The 22,937-nt window shown below is 27.2% G+C and overlaps 2 protein-coding genes and 1 long non-coding RNA gene across 9 annotated transcripts in view; all 3 read left to right on the top strand.

Annotated features, from left to right (window-relative positions):
* LOC107439791 (nuclear factor Y-box C) overlaps nt 1-22,237 on the top strand; it is a 26,801-nt gene extending 4,564 nt beyond the window's left edge. Inside the window, exons 2-11 of one of the 7 annotated variants that reach the window (XM_043050787.2) lie at nt 296-458; nt 1,646-1,717; nt 1,806-1,919; nt 3,308-3,550; nt 6,728-6,844; nt 7,802-7,870; nt 10,406-10,528; nt 14,382-14,573; nt 18,835-18,885; nt 21,975-22,237. In XM_043050787.2, the coding sequence (XP_042906721.1) occupies nt 339-458; nt 1,646-1,717; nt 1,806-1,919; nt 3,308-3,550; nt 6,728-6,844; nt 7,802-7,870; nt 10,406-10,528; nt 14,382-14,573; nt 18,835-18,885; nt 21,975-22,142 (1,269 nt within the window). In that variant the 5' untranslated portion in view covers nt 296-338 and the 3' untranslated portion in view covers nt 22,143-22,237. Of the gene's footprint in view, nt 1-295; nt 459-1,645; nt 1,718-1,805; nt 1,920-3,307; nt 3,551-6,727; nt 6,845-7,801; nt 7,871-10,405; nt 10,529-14,381; nt 14,574-18,834; nt 18,935-21,974 lie in introns of all 7 variants that reach the window. The other 6 variants (XM_043050789.2, XM_043050792.2, XM_043050791.2 and 3 more) reach the window with 6 other exon arrangements.
* LOC107438819 (serine-rich adhesin for platelets) overlaps nt 1-22,937 on the top strand; it is a gene marked incomplete at its 3' end in the record, with an annotated part of 316,964 nt that overhangs the window by 147,409 nt on the left and 146,618 nt on the right.
* Nucleotides 19,178-21,563, top strand: LOC139426263 (uncharacterized). The gene is made up of 2 exons (XR_011637507.1): nt 19,178-19,642; nt 19,673-21,563. It is a non-coding gene; the product is annotated as an uncharacterized lncRNA (long non-coding RNA).

Raw genomic sequence — 22,937 nt, 5'->3', positions numbered from 1 at the left:
TTAATGTTTCTGTTTTTTTTTCTCTTTTTTTGCAGATATACAACTAGTAATAGTTTTTAAGTACTAAAACTATTACTAGTTGTATATCTGCGAATCCATGTTGGTATCCTAGAAATTGTTCCCGTTAGAAAATCAGCATCCTTAAATTTGGAGGCAATTTAGTCCTTAATTTTTAGATTTTCAGCCCTACCATAGGTAAAAAATTCTGTTCAGTACCATCCATGGCCATTTAAATCACTAATTTGTGAGTAAATTAAAAACATTCATTCTGATTAAAATTAATTTTGTGTTTCAGGTTGATAAGATCGCGGTTATTTGAAAGAATCAGTTGAAAAGTGATGTCTCAACCCGAAACATTCAGCCAATCAAGTAATGCGTCTCATGGAAATGGCGATGCACAGCAATCTTTGGACTCATTCTGGGACAGAGCACTTGAAGAAATTACAAAGCTTAGCATTGTAAGCCACTTCTTTTTTAAAAATAACAGAGTGTTAGTTGTGAGATTTTTTTTTATAGTTACTATAAAGAACGTTAGATATGGTGCGTTGCATTTTTAAAAAGTGCTTAAATGTGCTTATTTTCATTTTTTAAAAGCCCTTAAAAGTGCTTTTTACATTGGGTGTTTAATGTTCCCTTTTCGAAAATGAAAATTTTCTTTCTTTACCATGTTAATTTTCGCCAGGTATTATGCAAAAGCATGAGTTTCACATTGTTCTATTAAACATTTTAACAATTCATTGAACCACAATCTATTTCAGCTTACCGCCGGTTCATGGTGTATGAAAGCGCCAATCATTTTACATGTTTGATGAAATACTTGCGAGTTTGCATGTGGTTATAGTGAGCTAGGCTCTGTGAGATTATTGCACTCTTGTGTGCAACTCTGCTGCATTTCACTAGATATTCTCAATTTCAAGCTTCATTTTCCACCCTCTGAAATCAAACCAAAAAAAATCTGTTGGTCATATTTTAATGGCTAACATATCCAAGAAAAGAGTTCTTTGTCAAAAACTACTTACTTTATCTTGTAAGGTCTTCGAAAATTATTTTGCATTTTGTTAATGTATATAGTGCTTAAAAAGTACTTAAAAGGTGCTTATTTTTTGTTGAAAGATTGCACCCGGGTTGGATCATTGTTAAAGGAATGAGAACAAAGTCTTACTCCTCTATCCTTTAGTACTAGTTCATTCACAAATGAGAATCAATTATCCATTTACTGTGACAAGAAGATTGAAATCTATTTAATGTGTAAAGAAAGCTATTTTCCATTTACCTAATGTCTATGATCATTGAAAACTGAAGCACCATAATCTGATATTTTAAAATGAAAAAAATCTTTTGTTAGTACTGGTCTAATGAATCTCATATACGAAACGCAAATGACTTAGGTTTGATGTACAAAATTTCTTTTATTAAAGAATTTAAATTTATGTTTTGAAAAATTCTACTTTTGAACTATGTTCACGAATTCTTTTTTTATTCTTGTTGATTTCAAAACTCCTATAAAAGTAGTTCAAAAGTGGGCCAAACAGTTTAATGTGTACTTTATTAATTCTGTTTTTTTTCCTTTGTAAATTAATTGCTTTATAAGAAAATTTAATTATATTGAATTATTATGATATTAATTCTGCATAAATTCTTTTAGAACGATTTTAAAAGTCAAGAACTCCCTTTAGCTAGAATTAAAAAGATAATGAAGCTTGATGAAGATGTTAAGGTAATGAGTTTTTTATTTATTTTATTGCCTATTTTTTTAAATCCATTTTTGTATAAAGTTTTTGAAAAATTATAATTTATTTCATCAGATGATCAGTGCTGAAGCCCCTGTTTTATTTGCTAAGGCTGCAGAAGTGTTCATTACAGAGTTATCTTTACGAGCTTGGGTGCACACAGAAGACAATAAAAGACGAACTTTACAAGTAGGCTAATCTTCTCTATTAAGTGATGCAAAGGCTCACTGAAGTATCGTTATTATTAAATAATTGTGTACTTATTTTCTATAATAATTATTTTTTTCCCTTATTTTGATTTGTATATAATTTATGCTTAAGATACCTGCCTCTAAACCTTTGCGTTGTTAAAACACGTCAAGCATGTTGCTTAAGCAATTGTGAATTTTTTTACTTATAATTTAGAAAATTCTGATTTTTAAAAATCACATTTATTTCATTTAAATTTGTTTTTTTTCAATGGATGTGTTGACTAAGTATTGGCATAGATGGTTTTTAATGATTATTTAAAAATCTTGAATAAGACTATTTCAGGAAGTATAATTCATACAGTTTATTTGTTTAAATGCCATTTTAAAAATATTTATTTATAATTGCTACTATAAAACATAAATTTTGAAATTCGTTACACAGGGGTTCCGTTCCTCCTAAAAAGCTTTGCTATGTCAGAAATTCCAAAAAATTTACTACTGAAATTTTGTTAATTATTGCATTCTAAGTTAAAGATTCGAGGGATTAAAGCAATATATATTACAATATATATTACAAATAATATTTTATTCTGATCTGCTCCTATCAGCAAGCTATATTTGACTGTTATATAATTAAGCTTACTCTGCTATTTTAAGAGCACCATCTGGTAACAATAAAGGATACTTACATACATACTTAACAGAATACTATACCAGAATAGTGTCTTTTTAAAGACCCTGAAAAACCTAAGTTTCCTAACTAAATTAAGACCTAAAGTTTCTGAAAAAGTTCTACAGAAAATATTTGTTAAGTCATGCAGGCTCAAATTTTTTCTCAGAAGTTTAAGCTTTTCAAAATGCAATTTTTCCTATCCAACCTGAGTCAAAGTCATATAAAACTAACTGCATAAAGTAGGGGAAAGCTTATTTGAAATTTAATAACCAATAATAGTATTTTGTTAAAAAAAATAATAAAATAAAAGTTTTTAAATTATTGTCATCAAATGTTTTTTAATGTTTTCTTAAAATTATTATAGGAATGAATTTGACTTCACCACTACGTTATAAAGCTATGTAGACTAAATCTTTTATGTATGTATATGTAGGTGTGAATATTATTCTTATATTTGGATTAAGTAATGCTTGCTTAATATATTATACAAATTGATATGATTTATGGAATGTGTATTTTCAGTTTTGTAAATCTAGTATTTTATAATAAACTAAAGTACAACCTGTTACCCCCTAACAAAATTTTAAACTACCCCTAAAATTATCCAACTCTACTGCTGCTCCTCTTTTCATTTAAACTTGTTTTTTTTTTTTTTAATTCATTTGAAATGCTTCTATTTGGTATTAATATTAATGATATCAAATTTTCTCCAGAGAAATGATATTGCAATGGCAATCACAAAATACGATCAATTCGACTTCTTGATAGACATAGTTCCCAGGGAGGACATTAAGCCACCCAAAAGACAAGAAGATAATATCAGAACAGCTGCAATGCACCCAGACCAAGTTCAATATTACTTTCAGTTAGCTCAACAACACCAAGCTGCACTACAGCAACAGACACCTGCTCAACAGGGTCAACAGGCACAGATACAACAGGCCACCCCTCAACAAGTACGGAAACTTTTTTTATTTAAATTTTTAATGTTAAACTTTATATATGAGGGTGCCAATTTAGGATGTTCTTGCTACACACACATTTATATGGCTTCTAGCAGTTGGTCTTTGAATTGTTTGAATAATTCATTTGGAAAATGTTTTTTTTTTTTNTCTTGTAATGGTAGCACTTTTTAGTTTAAAGAATTTTGAAACTTAAAATCGTGCTTGGAATTGAATAAAATGCTGTATAAATTGTTTTTAAATTTTCATCAGTGCTTGGGCAAACATGGTGGTTCAAGTATGTATTAGTAGTTATTATTATTATTTTTGTATTTAAGTTATAGTTATTTATTATATATATTATGTATGATTTTTCCAATTTATATTTAAATCCTGATTTATGCAAATAATCATAAAATAGTTTCCAATATTTTTTATCAGAGGCCAGTTAATATGTAATAATCAACTCTGGCACTCATTATAAATGTATAGCATACCATTAATAAACATTTAATTCTAAAACCACAGTTGTTACTAATGTTTGTCAAATCTTTGTGATTGAATATTTTAATGAAATATTTTGCAAATCAGAGTTTGCTATTACCTGAAATTCGTTCTTATATACAGTACCCAAAGTTCTTATATACTTTCAGTTCCTGTATTCAATATACATGCTTAACTGTATTTAATGTATCTGATTTATTTATCTATCCAAGATATTGTCTATAAAATACATAAAATTTTTGCAATCTATCTACTAAAAGTTTCTTAGTGTTCCTAAAAGAATTAGTCTTTTTCGGAAATATAAATAATCGTTCTTTTTTTTTATAAAAAAAAATAGCAAAAAATAAAGGTTTTAATGTCATTGTCATCACATCAGAAGTAAAAGTTTTTTTAAGGAAGGGTAGGGTGTGAGAAAGATTTTTCTTTCTACTAAAACTATGTTAGGAACAAATTAGAATTTATCAACAGTTTATAAAGCTTTGTAGACTATCTGTTTTATATATGTAGATATGAATTAACTATACTGCTTGCTTAGTATGTTACAAAATTTTCTTGGTGTGCTATACAAGATCTGCATTTTTAATTTTATTTGTTGGATTTTAAGAATATCTCTTGCTACCCTGTTTATCATTTTCTTCTATAGCTCTACAGCCCCTGGTTTGTTCCACATTTCTATCCCATCTTCTTGTGTTTGACAGTCTTCTGTTTTGACTTCTCTCTCCTCATACTGATCTTCATTTTTCATTATTTCTCAAGTTTTTATTTTTTTATATCTGTCGTTGAACAGCTGACCCAGTTTATGGGTTTACAGCTACTAATGTTCTGCTCCAGAAGTCAGGAAACGTTTGGATCAGTACTCTCAGAGATATGATTTGTTTTGGGGACTTGTAGGACTTCGTGACTCGACAGATTTAGCGTGCATCAGTAATTATTTACTACATGGGGAGTCTTCGACTGGCTTGGGATCGAATCCACGAATTCTTGGACATGGGCCCAGTGCCATACCAACCAGGCTATTCCAGCCCATTTGTCAACGACGTTGTCTTTTTTCTGCGATCCCTGGACCTAATTCGCGTAGGTGTCTAGTTGATGATCTTTTTCAAGGCTAATTATTGTCTCTCCTCTCTGTGTGTACAAACCACGAAAGGCGCTGGGATTTTTATAAAGCAAACAATATTTCATCCGTATATAATTTTCTCAATCTCTAGTTTCATTCTAATTCTCCATTCACCTCTTAACATTAATTGGTCCAATTGTTCTATTCTGGACCTTTCTTTTAAACACCAGCAAGTAATTTTCCTCTTTTTTGGTCATTGTCCAGGTTTTATTTCCATATGTCACAATTGGTCTAATAATAGTTTTGTAAAGTCGTATTTTTAAAGATTTTGTAAGCAATATATTTTTCAATAGAAAACTGTATAAAAAGTATTACCGGTTTCCTATGTGTATTCCTTCCGAGTTACTTCCTGAATCGGTGGTGATAAGAGTCAAGTTAAATGAAACTATACAATCTTTCAAAATAAAAATGATCTTCAGTAAGTTTTGCTATTTGATCATTTGCAGTTTTACTTCTTTTCCGTGTACTTTACTTTTCCAGCATTACTTTTAAGTCCCACCTCCTCTACTGCTCTAATTAAGCATCTAGTGATGGAGATTAATACTGATCTTCTATTTAGAGTGACCAAATCATCAGCATTTTTTTTTTTTGTGTGTGAAACTTTTACAATACACGGACATTTTCTATTATCTATATCTGTTATATGTTTGTGTTTTCTTACCTTAAATTTTATTATGAACAAACTAATTTCTCATTTCAATAAAAGTTTTCATTTTGTGCTTTATATTAAATTAATAAATTATATACACCTCATAATAAATAGTAACCAATTACTCTAAAAAAAAAAGTTATGATGGAAGAAAAAATATATAGTTCAGACGAAATTTATAAATTGTACTTACTTTCTGTGTACATTATATATATATATATTAATCTGCCAAAGCAAATAAGGAATTACTGGAAAGTAATTAACAGGAGTAAACTGATTTATTTCACAAATTAGTGAGGATTATCCTCAATAGAAAACTCTTTATTCATGTTATAGTATAAAAGGGCATATGTATAATGTCTCCTCCCTTAACAGATTCAATTCGTACAACTCTTCCATTTTACTGCTGTATTGTACAGTCTTTTGCAATTATCTACACAATAAATAAGCATTTGGAAAACCTTCTCTTACAAGTAAAAATCAGTGAATGATTAGTTTTTTTTTACCTATCATAGAGAAATAAATTTTCAGTTCACATTGAAAGTAAAAATTTTCCCAGAGTAAAGAAATTCAAGTTCACCTGAAAAGATAATTCACATTAAGAGTGTTTTAATTAAAAGTTCTAGACTATTGTGAATGTGTAAATGCTTAATTAACGATTAAATTATAAATACATGAATGATAAAAATATAAGGCTTCATTTTAGTTTCTGATATTTTTAACTGATAGTAGATAAAAGAAAGCTAAAGATGCATGCAAATAAAATTTAAAGTTTCTATTGTTTTGCCTTATTATGAGTCTGTTCATTATAGTAATTCTGTATATTAATAGTCTTGTTTACATGATATGTGTAATTTAATTTTCAAAGTATAATTCCTCTCTTACAATTGAGGGCTTAATGCAGTTGATGCTATTTCTATAGATTCAACTTGTACAAGCTGGTGCAGCTGTTCAGCAAGTTGCTGCTACAACGCAAGCCCTCTCTGTTCAAACTGCGTCACCCACATTTTCAGTTCCATCCGTTTTACAAGTTCAAGCTGTAAATATCTATCTAAATATATCCACGTTTATTTGTTTATATATTTTTTTAAAGTGCTTGCATGCATTTTCTTTTTATTCTAAACTTTTTATCAAAGCTTTATTTCCGTATCTTATTTGTAGTAACTAGCAAAATATTTTTTTAAAAATTACTTTTTATCCTCAACCATTTTTCATGTTTATCTTATTACTATCTTTTTATGTTTACCCTTACTCACAATTCTGTTTTCCTCTTTTAATTGTCATTAAAGGTGTTATGTAATAGTTATTAAAACTGTTTAAGTATAATTTTATTTATTTAGGCTTATTTTCCAGCTGTCACATTTAATTCTTGATTGTTTATTATGGTTTTTCTAAATGGGATGTTTTATATGTTTTGCCATGACAAATCAGAAGTTATGAATTAGTAGCTTATTCTTTCTTAGATATTTATTGTTGTTAACCAACATTGGTCTCTTAAAGTAATAATTATTATAATTAAATAGTGATATTTTAAATGTTTATCTATGCTGTGTTTTTGAAATATTAGTCATTAATATTCAAATATAGAAATCTTATTCGTAATCTAAGCTTAAAAGAATGTTTAAAACTAAACTGTTGGTGACATAAAAATTTTACCATTATTTAATTTTTGTCATATCTTAAAATTTAAATCTGTGATATGCTCCCACATTTTGAAAATTATCTTGTAAAACAAATTTATTTTTCTAACATTTACCTTCAATTATTTAATTACGCTGCAAGATCAGAGCTGATTTGAGATTAATACAAAATTTAGGCTTGCAGATTAAGAGTGATAACTGTGTATTTATTTTAAGAAAATATTTTAACTCTAAGATAGTTAATTCTTGCTTCTAGTTATATATTTAATTCATCTTTAGGAATTCGCTTTTAAAAACAATTATTCAAGATTTGTATTTAGAGTCTTATTAAATATTATTCTCTATGTGTTTCCTAGGTATCAAATGAAACAGCACAACAGGCTCAAGCCGCACAGGTACAGGTGCAAGTTCAGAATGCACAACAGGTAATTCAAGGATCACTTTTAATATTACAGTGAACTGTGGCTACTACGATATCTGATACAACAATAACTCTATTGCGATAATGTTTTATGGTCCCGACAAACTTTCATATGAATTAATGTTATTCTCATATCAATATTACGCTATTCTCTGAAGCAATAAACCCCTGTAAAACGATCTTTTTTCTTCCAAATTTCAACCTTATTTTTTCCATTTATTATTGGTTTTCAAATAATGCAAAAAAAATCTTATCATATTTTTCCATTTTTTTCTGACAAGAAAAGACTCACTGCTGACCACGCCAAGAGCTTCCTTTCTTAGAATTGCCTCCCTTATCTCCTCCCTTATACCCTATTAAGAAGTCACAGGCGTAACATTCCTATCTGATTTCATTTCCTTCATGTTAAAACGTGATCATGAGTCACAAATGAACACAAGCATTATATTAACACCTGAGAGAGAATTTTTTCCGTAGAAGGTCGGGTAGAGCACCATTCACAAATGGAAATCATTTTTGTACTTTAAACTCAAAGCATACTTTGTTGGTTGGCTTAACAGTCAGGAGAATGATTAAACAAGCAAAAATATCGGATTATTTTCAATAAAAACTGTTTTCAGGTATATTTGCTATCTTATTTTATTTCTGATGTTTTTAATATTTAACCTATCTGCAAATTAATATATACATTTATAGTTAGTACAAATATAACATTGAGATTTTAAAAAAAAATCTTATTGTTTCCCCAAAGTATGTAGGATCTCCATATAACAATACATCCCTCTACAACGATATATTTATTTGGTCCCGAAAATATTGTTGTAACGAGGTTTTACTGTATTATTATTAATGTAGTTGATATACTTCTGTTACTCTTTATTGGCTACACTGAAAGTGAGATAAAAAATTTTAATTTGAGTTAGTAAAACGAAATGTTGCAAAGAAAGTCTTAGATGCAAAATGTCTATTCTTTACTTGCTGTATAAGTTTGTTATCATCAAAAAAGATATGACATGAAATTTAATTAATGAATTTTTTTTTTTTTTGCTTCTTAATTGTTAAGCTTACAAGGACATCTCTGAAAAAAATTAGAGGAAAAGAATAGAGAATAGACTATGTTTTGCTCCTACAAATAAACATGATTGTAAGGAAAAAGTCAATGGAATCTCAATTCTCAGGTTGTTAAAAAATAAAAGAAAAAATTAATATTTCATGGCAAATAATCTGAAACCCTTGTTTTTGGTGATCAAAACTCAGTTCTTTTATAGTGGGATTTTGATTCTAAATATAAATTTGATTGATCTAAATTAGGTTCATATGACCTGGAATTTTTTTAATTAACATTTTTGAAAATGCCTAATAAGGAGGAGGCCTTCCTTCTTAGTTGAAGTTTAAAGTGACACTTTTACAAAAGTTGAGGTTTCTCAGGATTTCTCTCTATCTACTTATAGAGACCAATAGATAATAGCCAATTAGATAACACAATAACTTTCATAACTACTCAATATCATTTTATTTTCATCAAGTCTTTATATTTTGTCTATTTTATTTTATGAAGGTTCTAAGTTTTGAGAGATTTTATATTAGAGGAAGGGTGATTGACAAAAAAAAAAGGAAAGAAAGAAAACGTGGCAGCGATCTTAGAAAATCTCTTTCTTTTTTTTAGCAGCTAAACTCAAAAAAATATGAGAAATAGGATACTTGGGGGCCAAAAATAAAAGCAAAATCTATATTTCCTCATACACTAAATTTTTTTCAAGTGTTTTATCTTCACATGTGTAAGAAAATTCTGAATTCTACCAAGGAAAGAAAAAGTATGTTTTATGTCTGACTTAAAGTTAATCCTTTTCATTAATTAATAACATAAATTAGTAATTTTTCTGGCTGTTTGGTTTTTATTTTGGTAAACCGTAGATATCAGAATTATCCTTTACTCTGTTTCTCATTCAAAATATGAATAAGTTTAACAGTACATAAAAAAAAGCTGATGATATTAACTATAATTATTATAACTGCTTCATCTATAAAGTTAACCTAAGTAATTATGCTCTCAATATTGTGTGTGTTTTTTACCTATCTATATATACTAATAATTTCCTGAAATTAATTTTTCTGATAAGCCAAAATATGTCAATTTTTAACAAGCAAGAGAAGTGATTTGTGTAAATGATAAAATATCTGGCTTGATTAATATATCGAAATTAAACTTCTGCAAGTATCCAAAAGTACATATATATATGCAAATTCAAAAAGCAATTATTAAAGTCACTGAATTTTGAAGTGTATTTTTGCGTTAAAAAAATTTTAAATTTTTTACTGATGATTTACCACTTTTCTTATTTTTTTGGAAAGAAAAATTGTTTGCATATATTCAATTGAGATGCAAATTTTGAAACTGATTAGTTATTGTTCATAAATATAGCCAAATTTTTTTCTAACTTTCATGTTATCATTTTTCTAGATAAATATTTTCATGTAAATTTGTTTGCTATTTATTTTAAACACTGCAGAAGGATAATTGAAATATTCTTTATTTTAGTCCCAAGCACAGCAGGTTTTGCAGCTTCAACATTCTATGGCGGGACAAGTAAATCAAGCTGGAGGTGGTATTCAGATTGTGCAGCAAGTTGTTAACAGTAATGGGGAAATACAACAAATACCTGTAAGTATTATGTAAACAATTCATAAAATGTCCGCATCTTTAATTTATAATTTTATTACAATAATAAAGACTCTATAGAACAGGGATGGCGAACCAATGGCACGCCACCGATCACAATTGTTATTGCACTATGAATTGTTATTACACTATGAACCATATGTAACAATTAAATTAAAATTCACAAAAATAAACAAAATAATAAACAATTATTAATAAAAAAATAACAATTAATAACCATAAAAAACAAGCTAGCAATAGATAACTAGCAAAAAAATCAACAGTCCTGCTTAAACAAATATCTTACAACCTTATATAAGTTATTTGTCATTTAATCTGCAATAACAGAAGTCCCACTGATGTTACTGTAAGTTTAATTACGCGTATAACTGAGACATTGCAAAATGCATTTTCCTTTCAATGCAAATGAAGAGTTTTGAGTTGATAGTATTTAGTATTATTATTTTCCCAATAATCATGAAGTCAAAATTATTTAACGGCACGTCTGTGATTTCATTAAACAATTTTTTAGAAAAAATGGCACGTTGGTGTATAAAGGTTCGCCACTCCTGCTATAGAACAACAATGACATAGTAGTAAAGGTACTGAGCTGTTGTTGTAGGACCAGGGGGTCAACTTACAGTTACAATCGCATGCATTACTATTCTGTCAAATTCAAAACTGGAGCCTGAAATTCTTCAAAACTGGAGCCCATTCGGTCGACAACTAGCTGCGGTTTTGAGCTATGAATATTTAAAAAGGGTTTTTTTTTTTTTTTTTTAAAACTTACATTTAAATTTTAAACCACAGAAATGGTAAAACATACAAAATCTACTTTGAATTCTAGAAATTAGTTCAGATGAAACAGTCCCAAAAATAGTTGATCAGATTCTAAAGGAGAATTTAGAATATAAATTTGTAATTCAATTTTTTTTAAATTTTATTTCTTAAATAAGCAGAATACAAATTAAGAAAATTCAAATTATTTGAAAACAATTGAGTTTGTCAAGTTAATCACCATTGTAATACCCTAATGGGGATAGGTTATTTTTGAGTTCTCAGTCTCTTAATTGAAAAGCATATTTGTGTGTTTTTAAATTAATATTATGGGTCAAGAAGGACACATTCTATGAAAGAATATTGAAAGTCAATATATTTTATTTCCACTTAATAAATTATTGTTATTATTAATCGTTTTTTAAATATTGTTTAAGTGCTTGATCAACCTAGTNTTTTTTTTCTTTTTTTTTTTTTTTTTTTTTTTTTTTTTTTTTTGGAAAGAAAAATTTTTTGCATATATTCAATTGAGGTGCAAATTTTGAAACTGATTAGTTATTGTTCATAAATATAGCCAAATTTTTTTCTAACTTTCATGTTATCATTTTTCTAGATAAATATTTTCATGTCAATTTGTTTGCAATTTATTTTAGTCCCAAGCACAGCAGGTTTTGCAGCTTCAACATTCTATGGCGGGACAAGTAAATCAAGCTGGAGGTGGTATTCAGATTGTGCAGCAAGTTGTTAACAGTAATGGGGAAATACAACAAATACCTGTAAGTATTATGTAAACAATTCATAAAATGTCGGTATCTTTAATTTATAATTTTATTACAATAATAAAGATTCTATAGAACAACAATGACATAGTAGTAAAGGTACTGAGCTGTTGTTGTAGGACCAGGGGGTCAACTTACAGTTACAATCGCATGCATTACTATTCTATCAAATTCAAAACTGGAGCCCATTCGGTCGACAACTAGCTGCGGTTTGGAGCTATGAATTTTTAAAAAGAAAAGACTTACATTTAAATTTTAAACCACAGAAATGATAAAACATATAAAATCTACTTTGAATTCTAGAAATTAGTTCAGATGAAACAGTCCCAAAAATAGTTGATCAGATTCTAAAGGAGAATTTAGAATATAAATTTGTAATTCAACTTTTTTTTTAATTTTATAGCAGAATACCAATTAAAAAGATTCAAATTATTTGAAAACAATTGAGTTTGTCAAGTTAATCACCATTGTAATACCCTAATGGGGATAGGTTATTTTTGAGTTCTCAGTCTCTTAATTGAAAAGCATATTTGTGTGTGTTTAAATTAATATTATGGGTCAAGAAGGACACATTCTAAGAAAGAATATTAAAAGTCAATATATTTTATTTCCACTTAATAAATTATTGTTATTATTAATCGTTTTTTAAATATTGTTTAAGTGCTTGATCAACCTAGTAATGTGCCTGTGAATCTGCACAATTTGAATGCATTTAATAAGTTATATCAGAATATTAGTTAATATTTTATGCATCACATAGGTTGTTTTTGATAAATTTGATCAAGTGTGTTCACCAAAATTATAATGTTGACTGAATTTCACCCAGATGTCAGGTAAAGGAATCAAGAAAGGTATAACAAAATATGGAGAGACAGAAATTAATGTAGACAAAATATTGTGGGGCAGATTGTTATGCAAACAAACTAGAATAGGATATAATTTTTTGCAGATAAAATATTTTGGGACAGAATCTTTATATAGGCAAATTACTAATTATTTTTTTTAAAAAAGTGTGTTTTCAGTTAGTATCCGTATGCTTTTGTTCCAAAAGCTGATACAGATAATTAAGGATTCACTGTGTTTTAAAATTAATTTTTAAAAAAATATATTATTCCCAATCATCACACCTGAAAGTGTGACAGAGAAAGGAAAAACTGGTTGCAAAAGCATTTTGTTTGTAGTTGATTTTTTTTTTTAGGAATAAGAAATTTTTTTTACTACTCTTAATTATAATCTGTTCATCACTATATACTTTATCTATGGTTAAAAAGAAAAAGTCATCTATTTTTTAACTGTTACAAAAATATTTTCATCTTCTAGAAAACAAACCATAGCCAAGGCATACCTGCCAAGTCACCTGTTTTTTAGCAAAGACTCCTGTATTTTATAACTATCTCCTATTTACCTGTATATTTTCAAATTTCTCCGTATTTGTTGAAGAAATTTGTAAAAAAAAAATTGGAGATAAAATATACGCTGATGGCAAAAATACCTCTCTTATTCCTCAACAGATAGTGCTATTGACAGTACTGCAGCCTGTTGAGTGTTTATAGTTTAAGTACTACTTATAAATAATGGTTTTTAAAAAAAATCTTCTTTAGATTAAGATTTATATACAAATTTTTTACTTAGCTGAATGTAAGTACCTAGAAAATGTCTCTCCAATGTTGGCAACAGCGTGGGTAGCATTTTAAAAAAGTGCTTAAAGGTGCTTATTTTCAATTATCGTTTTTTAAAAGCCCTTAAAGGTGCTTTTTTCATCGGGTGTTTTTAAAAAGTGCTTAATTTTCCCTTTTTCAAAATGTTATTTTTCTTTTACCATGTTAATTTTCGCTTCAAATCATGCAAAAAGACACAGTTGGCATTGTTCTATTCAACATTTTCGCAATTAATTCAACCTCAATCTATTTCGGGGTATTGTCAGTCTATAGCATATGAAAATGCCATTTGCTTTACATAATTCAAAATTTCATGATTTTTGACAATTGTCAAAAACAATGCCAAAATGTTTATTTATTTATTTTATGGCATGGCAGTTAAAACAAGATAAAAACCGTCACTTGTCACAAACTTTCCAACCCTGCCTAATTATGATATTTTTTTAAAGTTCTTAAAAATGTTTTTTGAGTGCTTAAAAAGTTTTTATTTTTTGTTGCATAATTTGGCTACGCATCCTGTAGCAAGTATGCCAAAAGATTTTCTTAGTCTTCACGATTTTGTTATTTATTAACTTTCAGCTCTGATCATAATGTATGAGATTAAATAAAAAAAATTATAATTCTCATTTTAAATCATTTTAGATCCAACTCAGTCCGAATAATCAACTTCAATTCATAAGAATGCCTTGTCAAGGACAAAGTACAAACCAACCTATTATAATTCATGCTGCTCCAGTACAACAGAATGCACAAGTCCAACAGACAGCTACTCAGGTGAGTGCCGAGAATATGTGGAATGGGGTCGAATCACACGAACCCCAACAATTTAGTCAGGTAAGTTACATCATACTTCAAACCAATTTTTACTATACATGTTCTTTTATTATTTTTTTTCTTGCGATAAAATTATATTTTGTAAGCATAATGGTTGTTTCAACTCAAGTAATCAATGTAAATGTCAAATTATGTTAGTGCTGGTCAACCTTATTAGGAAGAGTGCCAATTTCAAGAAGAAGAAAACTGTCACATAACTAAGTATATGTGACAGTTTTTTTTTTTTTAATATACTAAAAATGGTGAGAAAATATTTGCAGGCTAATTATCAGATTTTTATGCAAATAGCTCAGATAAAGCAAAATAATAAATCCTAAGTAAACTTAAAATTTTTAAGGTTCATTTAGTTACTTGTTAATGTTGTTCAATTGGTAATCAAGTTGTTTTTTTACCGAATGATCTGTATTGAGAATAATTTTTGAAGATATTTACAAAATTAGGTATGTTAGGTATATGTCAGTTAATCTTGAACAATACTTTAATTTCATTATGTTCATAATAGAAAGCATTTGTTTCAAATTGTGTGTTGATCCAAACCTACAATATCTTACTGACAAATCATTTAAGTTGGAAAAATTGCTTGTTCGTACAATTATCCAGAATTAGATATTAGGTTTTTACAGATTTTTTCCTAAGAGCAATGTCCAGAGGTAATTGTGACATGAAAACCTTGAAAATTTTATTTTAAAAAAATCTATATCAATTTATGTATCATACATGTTTCATATTTAACAGAATTTTTTTTAACTGATATTTACAAATAAATTACCTACTAATGAAAAATATCACACCTTTATAGTTACTAATTCAAGAACAAATTTACTTCTTACTACAGGAATAGCAACATTGGATTTTAAAATCTTGTGAATATGAATTAATTGTGACATTGAATTTTAAAATTGTAGAATATGTATCATAATATTGGATTTTAAGAGTGTAAAAATACAAATTGCAATATTGAATATTTATATATCGTAAATAATCACGATGCATAATTTTTAGATTGTGTTAATAGGAATCGCAATGTTGGGTTTTTTAAGTCGCATGACTAGGGAATCATTATGCAAGATTTTAAAAAAGTGAAAATACAAATCGCAAAGCATAGTAAGGTAGATACGAAAATCAATGTTTAATATTAAAATCGCATGATAAGAAGTGCGATATTAGCAATTTCCGGCGCTGTTCCAAATATTTAAATTGACATGAAGAATCACATGAATATACTGTATGTCTCGTTAATGGGATTTAACAAGTTTTAACATTTTATTGAATTATAAGATTTTGATTTGCGAAATTCTTCAATGTTCGCAGAAAACTCACATGCCCTGCTTCTAGTTTTCAGAGCCAAACGAACAATACGGAATTCAATCATTCCTGGATATTATTTTTTCAATTTTTGTGGATTTTGATGAAGTTTCCGCATGTTGCTAGTTTTTATCCATTAATTAGATCATTTTTTCCAAAAACATTCTTTTATACAATGGCTGATTTAAATTTTATTTAATTCATGGAATTAATTTGTTTTTATCAAGCTAGAAACTGAATAATAAATATCACATTAATAGTGTGCCTAAATATATATTAATTAGTAATGGTAATTTTAATAATAAGATGTAAAAGGAGGCTTTTATCTCTGAAATTATTTAAAAAAATAATAATAATCTTTTTTGGTATGGAACCACTTTATAAGAAATTACAAAATTGCATCCTTCACAGTGAAATTAAATATACAACTAAAATTGTAATATTACATTTGAAGATTTAAAAACGTTTTTGTAGCTTGTATTTTAAAATAGAGTTGTACTGTATTTGATTGTTCAACTTAATGTGATATTTGACCCAAGTTATGTTTCAACGAACTTTTTAATGAATCATGTGAATGACTTAATGTTGAATCCTGCAACTGAATTAATGCAAATGTTAATGAAATAAATGTTAACTTCAAATTATATATATCCATTATTATAACGCACAATTAGATTAAAAGGTATTTAATTTATGTAGGTATTTAATTTATGTAATAATAAATTCTGTAAGTTAATAAACATAAATTCTTTTACAAATTATATTTTAAGTAATTGATGTTCTATTCAAAATCAATTCAATTCACTGTTTTTGAAATATTTTATTTTAACACTGAAAACTTTATTATTTTTATCTATTTTATTATTATGATTATTACCTATTTATTAAAAATATGCTATTAATCTCCTATTTTATTCTCAAAAAGAACTTTAGGATTTGATAATGCACATTTTATGATTTCGAGCATTAACAAATTTTTGTTTAAGAAAACACACATTAATCTTATACATTAGTTGACTATTCTAATCATTTATTTGAAGTAAGACTTTCTCAAAATAAAACTGTATGATACACACAAAATATCCTCAATCCTCAAGTCCAAAAAAAAAAGTAACACTACAAAATTTTGGTTATTTTAATAATCTTTAGGGCTAGAGCAAGACTATATTATTATTCTGCTGGTCTGGCTATGGTTTGTGGAAAGTTAATCTATTAAAAATTTTAACCATGTCAGATAAAGTGGAAACAGGAATTTAATTTATAACTATTAATTAAAAATTGCCTATAACAATGCATTTGGTCAATAAAAAAGCAATTAGTATATAATTGGTTGGAAACAATAATTTCTAACTTACGGCATTTTAATAAGATTGTATAAAAGGATCTTATTTTAACTGAATTCTCACCTGAACTGTCAAAATACATTATCTGAGTTGAATAATATTATAATAACTTATTAACAGACTATTACTTTTTATCTTTTGCGCTAAGACTATTACAATAATTTTAACCCTGTATGCACTATGGTTAGACCGGCAAACATTAAATTGTTTTATTTCATTTATATTTGTATACAATATATGAGAATTTTATATATTTGTAAATGATTGGAATTTTTGTTCGAAAATTTTTCAGACTGTTTACTGTAACATTAATGCCTCATAGAGCCCTGCATTTAATGTATACTGTATGTTAATCAATTTGCTAGCAAGTCCTATTATACTAATTAGTATAATTTTTAATATCTATAAAAAACTCACTTAATGGTGGATGCGATTGCACAAGCAGATTATTTTCTATATCGTTTTTTAAAAAAGTATTCTGTTAAAATTTAACCAAAAACACAGGAAATGCCAGTTAATGTATATTAAATAACTGTTGTCTATAACTTTCATAAATGTCACCTTAAATTAAAAAAAAAAATTTTTAAAAAAAAAGCAATTTTATAATTTTTAAACAATCTTAAATTTAACTAATAGAATTTATCTTTACATTAATTTTTTTTAATCATAAAATGTAAAAAAAGCAGTAAATTGCAAGTCTGTGTTTAGTAATATTGTTATTATTTAAACTTCTATTAACCAAAATTGATTTCCAATTTACTAAAATGATTAATTATTTTTCCTCACTAATGATGATATTTACTACTTGGCACATTAGTACACTTACTCTATATCTATGTACACCTACTATATGCATATATATAAATTTCTTATGAAAAAAAATGCAATGAACATTCTATAAGAAAAACTTTTTAATAACTGAAAATTAAAACAGTATTACTATTTATAAAAAAAGATTTAATTTTATTTGTTTAACCTTTTTTTTTATTGATATTACCTTTGTTTTTTTTTTTTTATATTATGAAGCTCACCCATTAATCAGTACTATTAGTTTTATTACTAATAAAAATGCAATCAAAAGTTGTGTTAAATTACGCAAAATAATTTTAGTATTAATCAGACATGGTGTTTGGATTTTGATTGATGTTTAAAAAATAAAAACTGTAACAGTATTTTAATTTTTATATTATTATTTTTTTAAATTCTTATCTTGCTTATACCATACGCTTATTATATTCAATAATAATTAATCCAGCTTGAAATATGAATAAAAATTATAATTATATATAACAAATAAAGTTATATAAATTATTTTGCATGTGTTGTATTGTTTTCTCTTGTAACAAAACAAAAAGCATGAGCAGCAGTTATTTAGCACCAACTTTTTTTTGTTTGCCAAGCTTTTTTTTTTTTTTTTTTTNATGAATAAAAAATTATAATTATATATAACAGATAAAGTTATATAAATTATTTTGCATGTGTTGTATTGTTTTCTCTTGTAACAAAACAAAAAGCATGAGCAGCAATTATTTAGCACCAACTTTTTTTTTTGTTTGCCAAGCCTTTTTTTCTTTGCATGTTAATTTTTTTTATTTTGTTTCCCCCTTCCTCAGGGTATGTTTCAACAAGCTAATCAACATCTTGCACAGCAACAACAAGCCCAGGTTGGTTTTGTTATTAAATAGCATACCTTCTATATGAGTTCTGGTAAAAGTATGTGCTTTACTTTGGCAAAAGAAATATTGCTTTTTCTTTTTTTTTAAATTTGATTTTATATGCTTGTGCATGTTATTTAATTATATTTTCTTTTTTGCCCTTATCAATTCTTCTGTATTCCTTAAACTTACTGATAACCGACCTTTTTACACCATCAGATTTTCTTTTATCATTTAGTTACAATTTATAATAACAATTACATTAAATTATTGTTTTAATGTGATTGAATTTAAAAAAACAGTAAATTAGACTAGCATGTGTCTGCTACATTCTTTAAAGATAATTTGTTTTAAGGACAACAGTTCGAAAAAATTTAAAAAAAGCTTTTCTAGAGCTGTAAACTTAAAAAAAATAAAAAAAATTCTAAGAATTTTTTATGAATCCTTATTAAACTACCAAATTCTGTACTACATTAAAAATAGTTATACTGTGTTACTTGCGCTGTAAATTTCTGCTTTTATTTTATTATATTCATTCTCTTACAATTAATCATATTTTTTGTATTTTTTTTCTAAAAGCTTTCTTTTCTTTACTTGTTGAAAAATAAGTTAAAATGCACTACATTTTTTTTTTCTTTAAATTTTATATTCTAATACTCTGTCAACAAAATAACCTTACAATCTGTATTGCAATGCAACATTCTTTGTCTTATCTCTTCTTATCAGTGCTGATGGCATCTTGCCCTGATAAGTTTATGATATACAGGTGTAGATAAGGTCACTCATAGTATCTAAGGCTTATTGATTTTTCTTTAGAATTACTTCAAGAAAATCTTTATAACTGGGAGAGGGCAAACCTACTGGCTTTTAATAATTTCTACCACAAAATATGTTTTGTAAAAATAGAGGATTTTCTGTAAAGGAACAATGGAAGTTGCAAATACTGCAACATCGCTCTATTCACAAAAACCCATTGACACTAAATTCTAAGGTAGTTTCTGTTTTATTGGGAAAATTATTTCAATTTCTAAGTTAAAAGAGGGGAATAATTGAGGATCCTTGAGTTTCCTCCAGCACAATTCTTTACTCCTTCAGTTAAATTAAAATCATTAGTTAATTATTTTTTTAATTTTATTTGCAATATTAGTAAAATCAGTACTTTGAAAAAAAATTATATATATTGTCATTTAATGTTGATTTTTAGATTTTTGTTTCAGTTTTCCTTTTTGTAATTTTTTCAATATTAAACTTAAAATTATTTATAACTTGAACAAAATTGGAAATTTATAACATTGTTTATCCTCTTCTCTATAAATTACAAAAAATATTTGAAGTACTGCTTTTTTATTTTATAAATGATATATTAGTTAATTTTTGCTTCCCTACTTTTCTTAGTAGTAATAATTTTAAAATTTCTTAAATATTATCAAATTAAAAAATTTATCTCAGTATTTTTTTTTTTTTTAGAATGTCGAATTAAGATTTTGAAATTTTTTACATGGAACAATTTTTTACTTTATTAATCAGCATTAAATTTATATTAATTTTCTTATTAGTGATTTATTGTATCTTTTTTGCTAATTTATTAAGTAATACACAAATAAATGTAATTTTTATCACATTAAATTGTAAATTATATTTTAACAAGTTTTTTTTTTTTTTTATCTACGGTGTAAACATCCAAGTTATCAGAAAGCTTTTGCTATCCAGCCTGCAAAATTTAAATGGCAGATTTATAAAAATCAGTTTTATTTTTGAACAAAATATCAGTATCAGGCATTTTAGAAATGTTTTGGTGTTCAGAAAGTATGGAATTATGATGGGTTATTGAAATACTCCTACTTTAATTCATTAATTTTTGCATGATAATTCAAATTCATTTTGCATGGGGAAAAAACTTATAGGGTGAGAAAAAAAGTCGGGAAAATTACTTTAATGTGAATGGACTGAAGAAAAGGACTAATATTTATCTTAACACAGTCAGATTATGGTGTAAAATCCAGTTTTAAATGACATACATGTAGCAAATATATGGTTAAATTTAAGTTGTTTAAATTTAACTTGAAATTTATATTTATATATTGTGTTTTCACTTGTTAAAATATGTTATAAGGATGTTATACCTTATTTAATATTTTGATCATTTTTAAATAATTTCAGAATATAAAAGGGTAAGATTTAATATATAATATAAAAGGGTAACTGTATACAAACTCCTCTTTTTCTTATGTTCAATACTAGGTTTAAACCATAAATAAATATAAAATGTAATTATAAGTATCCAATATTTTGGGACCAGTGCAGTAGAGTGAAAAAGTGTGTGCATGAAAATGCTTAAGCGTGGGAATCTGCCAATGAATTCAGGAATTTTTTTAAGCTAAAAATCTTATTTTTGTCTAGAAAAAATAAAATTAATGAACATCAATCAAAAAGTTTATTTTCAAGCAGCAAGTGCGCATTACCATGGATGCCATTATAAGCAATTGTTTTTAGAAATGAAGTTTACTAGTGAAAATATTTTGGATCTAAATATATTAAAAATAATAGATTTTCCATCAATAAAAATTATTTGCACATTAGCAGAAAAGAATACATAGCATATAGTTAAAATGTCTATATTCAGACCTAAAAAAATGAGACATAAACTGATTTAAAAGAACAGAACAGAGCAAAGTGCTAGAAGTAAATAAGAAAAACCTGACTAATTAAGACTGAAACTGTACAAGGAATTTTTTCATTAATTCTAATTTAAACATCAAGTTTTTATGAAAAGCTTTAAAGACCTTTTGTTGGCAAATATTACTACATATATCTTTAATAAAGCTGAATTTTTACAATAATTATCTGACTGTGTTGAGGATGCAGGCAGAACTTTGTTGCATGAGGAAGTGCTGCTGATTCCCTCCGCAAATTTTGCAAAAGGTGTTCAACTGTTAAAAAGAACGAACGAAGTATGAGCTGAGTGATATATAAATTTTTTTTACAAATATTTAATGCATATTTATGAAGAAAAAGTGGTTTTATTAGCAACTAACCTGAAATGTTTTATTTCTAAATCATTCTAATGTTTAAACGTTCCATTTTCTTGTCTTCTCTAGACTGTTTACCAAATACAGCAAGTTGCTCAGGCCTCTGGACAAGTGGCCACAACAGCTACCCCAGTCTTTTTGACCCAAGCACCAGGTGCAGGCGGTGCTGCTACGGTTCAAATTCAGACTGTGACAGCAGACCAACATTCATCCACAGATGAAGAACAACAGCAATAACTGACTTTTTAATCTTAATCTACTTTGTACATAATAAAACTTCAGATGTGATTTTTTCTTTTTTAGTCATTAATAAAATTGATTTAATATATCTATTTGGAATGCTTATAATTAGTGTTTCATATGCCAGCTTGTAAAGATAATGATCTTAATCACTGGAATTTCACTTGGGATGAGTTTCATTTTGTTTTGGATTTTTAACTCAAAAAGGGAGGATAGTCCCAAAATTGAGAGCAGCATACCTGTTGTTTTAACAGTTAGCGAATATTTTTTAATGGCACTCTACTTTAGATCTGAATGGAAATGTGAAAAGATAAATTTCACATCTGGTTGTGCATTAATAAGACATTGTACATACACCTGTCAGAGAAGTTATCTTATAAATCAGCAAAAATGATATAACTTAATAAGATTTTTAAAATAGTCAAACCTCTAGACGATGAGAAACACGATTGGATTTTTTCCTCATTAATTTTAATAAATCAATTCATGTTTCATATCATTGTTAGTAAACTTCACTAAAAAAAAACTTGTCAAGTTCATGAGAATAACTAAAAAGTTTTTAACTATTTCTTTTAGCCCTTATAGAAAGACAATGAATTTTAAAAAAAAAAAACTTTTTTATGTAATTGAACATGCTAATAGTTTATTATAGACTTAGAGGTTGGGTTGCTCCCAAAAGCATGGTACATCGACCCGACCCGAGGGCTATCGTACCCAAACCCTAAATCATGTAGCATGAAAGCCCCCCCTCCCCCCAAATGGTGAAATAAAATTCAGCAACACCTTACAGGA

Source organism: Parasteatoda tepidariorum, chromosome 8 (assembly GCF_043381705.1).
Source record: "Parasteatoda tepidariorum isolate YZ-2023 chromosome 8, CAS_Ptep_4.0, whole genome shotgun sequence".
NCBI lineage: Eukaryota > Metazoa > Arthropoda > Arachnida > Araneae > Theridiidae > Parasteatoda > Parasteatoda tepidariorum.
Note: the sequence above shows the minus strand (reverse complement) of the source record. Positions and strands in the feature narration are given on the sequence as shown.